The sequence below is a fragment of the Mus pahari genome, chromosome 17, assembly GCF_900095145.1.
Source record: "Mus pahari chromosome 17, PAHARI_EIJ_v1.1, whole genome shotgun sequence".
Classification (NCBI taxonomy): Eukaryota; Metazoa; Chordata; class Mammalia; order Rodentia; family Muridae; genus Mus; species Mus pahari.
In genome coordinates, this window is record NC_034606.1 from 54,084,355 (window position 1) to 54,088,536 (window position 4,182).

Genomic DNA, 4,182 nt, shown 5'->3' on the forward strand with positions numbered 1-4,182 from the left:
AAAAAAAAAAAAAAAAAAAAAAAATGTTGTAAGAAAAAATATGGAGCGGTGAGATGGCTCAGCGGGAATACTGGCCAATTTTTATGTCAACTTGACCAGGCTGAAGTAATTTCAGAAGGAACCTCAGCTGAAAAATGTTCTCATCAGACTGGCCTGTGGGTGCATCTTCTTGATTGATGTGGGAGGACCCAGGTCACTGTAGGCAGCAGCACCCCTGGGCAGGTAGTCCTAGGTGGTATAAGAAAGTAGGGTGCACAGGCCAGGACAGCAAGCTGGTAACTAGCATTCTTCCACAGCTTATGCTTCAGTTCCTGCCTCCAGATTCCTGCCCTACTTGAGTTCTTGCTCTGACTTCCCACAGTGATAGACTGTGTTACCTGGAAACCCTTTCCTCCTCAAGATGCCTCCTGGTCTCATCTTGGCAGGAGACTAGTGGTATAGAAAACCTAACTAGGACAGCAGGTTAAGGTCCTTTTGCCAAGCCTGTTAGCCTACTTGAGTCTGATCTCCAGGACTCATGGGGCAGAAGGAAGATCCAACTCCCAAAAGCTGTCCCCTGGCCTCTACACACACACTGTGACACATATCTCTTCCCCCCCCCCCCAAGTAAATAAATGTAATTAAGAAAGGAAAAAAAAATCTAGGCTGGGACATAGCTCAGCGGCAGAGCACCTGACCAGTCTGTGCCAGGCCCTGGGTTCCATCCCCAGTAACACACACAATACACAAAAATAATTCCACATCAACAAATTAGATAGTCCAGGTCAAATGCAAAATTTCTTAAGACACATATACAGTTACATAGCTGACTCTAAAATATAGAAATCTACCTATAAGTTGAACAGTGAGTCTGTGGTCATAACCTCATAATAGGGTACAATAGTAAACTCTATGTTGTATGTGTTTTGACAGTTTAAGAAAAATAATCGGGAGGGGGGATATGGGCTGGAAAGATGGCTCAGTAGTTATAAGCACTTATTAGTCTTGCAGACCTGGGTTAGGTTCTCAGCACACACATGACAGCTCACAACCACCTGTAACTCCAGTTCCAGGTACTCATGTACATACATACATGCAGACAGCAAATATATATATATATATATATATAAATCTTTAAAAAAAAGAAAAATCAAAGAAACTTGAAACATTGAAAAATCCTGGACTCAGCCAGGTGGTATTGGTGTGTACCTTGAATCCCAGTACTTAACAGGCAAAAGCAGACGGATCTCTATGAGTTCTAGGCTGTTGGGGTCTCCCAGCTCTCTGTTGCCACTGGACCACCTGCAGTTATCCACCAAGCCTACCTTACTGTTTACACTAATCACTGTCCTTCTAAACCCAGCCCCCTGCAAACGACTTCAGATCCACCAGAGCATCGGTCGTTGCAGTGTCTCCACCGCCTACTGAGAGGACCCTGTTGATTTTCCGGAAAACAACTCCACCGGTGCCTTGATCCTTAGACCCTCCTTAGACCTTCGCAGACTGAGGAGGGGACTGGGGAATCTTTCCATGTTATTTAAACGGAGTTCGGTCATTAAACTTTGAGACTTGATCAGTAAAAATATTGTCTTGGCTCCATTTTCTTTTCGCAGCCTATTCCCCTTTAGGACAGTCCCGCCCTTCAGGACGAACCTAGACCAGAGTGAGTGTTTCTGGGGGCGGGAACACTCACTAGGCAGCCAGAGTGAGTTCCAGGATACCAGGGCTACCCAGTCTCGGGAAAAAAAAAATAAAGTAAATAAATAAATTTAAAAAAAAAAAGCTTGGACCCAAAGGCTACAGAGTAAGTTCCAGGATACCAGGGCTACCCTGTCTCATAAATACATACATACATACATACATACATACATACATAATTTTTTAAAAAGCTTGGATCCAAAGGCTTGCCTAGCGTGTGTGGGCAGGAGACTAGTGGTGACCATTAGAACAGCTTAATGGAGTAGAACAGAAACATATTCTCATGGGCTTTCTTTCTTTTCTAAATTATTTAGCTTATTTGTTTCTTATGTGTATATATGATATGTGCGTGTAGCTCTGGCTGTCCTAGAACTCTCTATGTAGACGAGGCTGGCTGTGAACTCAATAGACATCTGCCTCTGCCTCCCAGTACTGGGATTAAAAGGTGTGTACCAACATGCTAAGCTAGTAAACTGACTAACTGCTGAGCCAGCTTGCCTCTCCTCTCCACATTAGTGTCACTTGTTTTTTTGTTTTGTTTGAGAGTCTTACTGCGTAACTCTGTATGGCCTGGAACTCACTATACAAACCAGGCTGACCTTGAAGTCTCAGAGATGTGCCTGCTTCTGCCTCCGAAGTGTTAGAATCAAGGCATTTTTATGTGTGTTCTCATCAATTGAGGATTCAAACTCGGGTTCTCGTCACTTTACCAACTATGCCATCTCCCTAGGCCTATTTTTGATCAGAGAAAGTTTTATGCAGCCCAAGCTAGTCAAAACTATGTAGCCAAAAATGAACTCTGATCCTGTTCCCACACCCAAGGAGGTGGGATTAAACTGTGGGCCATCATGTCCACCTCAAAATCTCAAATCAGAGAGGAAGGAAAGCCTGGTATTCAGAAGGTAGAGGCGAGGATCAGGGCGTCCAAACCAGCCTGGGTAACCCTTCCCTCAGGAAACCAACAAGTACATAAAAGTAACAGGTAGACAGCACCAGGGGAGGCATAAGGTTCTTTTTTCCTTCTTGAGACAAGGTCTCACTATGTAGCCTAGGCTGACCTCACAGTTGCTATCCCCCTGCCTCTGCCTCCCAAATGCTGGGATTTCAAATAGGAGCCATCATTCTCAATTAGGATGACTTTTGCACTGAACGGTATCTATTGAAAACTGGGCACACGCACAGAGCAAGCTTGGACTCTCTCGTCCCAGGTTGCAAGTGGGAATGAATGGATACTTTCCGTTATTGTACTGATCGAGATAAGTATCTTTTGTTCAATAATTTTTTTTTTTTTTTTTTGGTTTTTCGAGACAGGGTTTCTCTGTATAGCCTTGGTTATCCTGGAACTCACTTTGTAGACCAGGCTGGCCTCGAACTCAGAAATCCGCCTGCCTCTGCCTCCCGAGTGCTGGGATTAAAGGCGTGAGCCACCACATCCGGCTTGTTCAATAATAATTTAAAGGACATCATTAAGTCAACGCTCTTAAAATCTAAACAGAATTCCTGTTTTGTTCTGTAATATTGGGGATTGAACCCAGGGCCTCCCACATTCTTGGCAAGAATTCTAACACCAATTTACCTATCCAATCTAACCTATGACTGTCTTTAATCAGCCCTACCCACAGAGTGGCCTTCTCTGTCACTCATGGCCCTGCATCTCAAGCTGAGCATGCGTGGGGAGGCCATGCCATAGAAGGTTGATCTCATGACAGCCCTGAGCCTCTCACCTGACACAGGGAAAATGTAGCAGAAACAACGCCCAGCAGAACGTTCAGTGAGTCTTTTACCAGCTCGCTTTCCTCCACCAGCACAGGCTTCGGGGCCTGTAGAAGGCCCCCACTGAGGGTCTGTAGCTCTCCATGACGGAGCCTGCAGAATCTGTCAAAGGCATCCCGTCCTGCCTCAGTGAGGTAGGGCTCCTCTCGGTGACCAGGGGGGCTGCGAGGAAGACAGAAGAGAAAGGGGTGACTAGATGGGACCGCATGACCTAATGCCACGTATACTCTCCCCAGGCTGCAACTGAGTTTCTCAGGCAAAAGCCCTGAGATCCCCAAAGCAGCACCCAGTCATGATGGACAAGGACAAGCTCACACAGAGTATATTCTTCCTCTGTGTTGCTTGTATATGTGTATTTTATTTTATTGTGTGTGGGGGAGAATGTGCGTTTTGCTTTGCATATATGTCTGTGTACCACATGCATGCTGGTACCTGCTGAGGCCAGAGGATGGTGGTGTTAGATGCCCTGGAACTGGAATTATAAATGGTTGTGAGCCGCCGTGTGGGTGCTAGGAATTGAACCCAGGTCCTCTGCAAGAGCAAGCACTCTTACTCGCTGAGCCGATTCCCCAGCCCCATTGTTTTATTTACTTTGGTGTTCTGCCTGCATGTATGTCTATGTACCACATACATGCAGTCCTAAAGACGCCAGAAGAGGGTATTAGATCCCCTGAAATTAAAGTTGCAGATAGCCAGGAAAGGCCAGCCTGGTCTACAGAGTGAGTTCCAGGA

At 45.6% G+C, this 4,182-nt stretch overlaps 1 protein-coding gene across 1 annotated transcript in view; it reads right to left on the minus strand.

The window, feature by feature from the left end:
* Positions 1-4,182, minus strand: part of Tubgcp6 (tubulin gamma complex associated protein 6) — a 25,323-nt gene that overhangs the window by 15,417 nt on the left and 5,724 nt on the right. Inside the window, exon 3 of the mRNA XM_021216792.2 lies at positions 3,402-3,612. Within this exon, the coding sequence (XP_021072451.1) occupies positions 3,402-3,612 (211 nt within the window). The remainder of the gene's footprint in view (positions 1-3,401; positions 3,613-4,182) is intronic.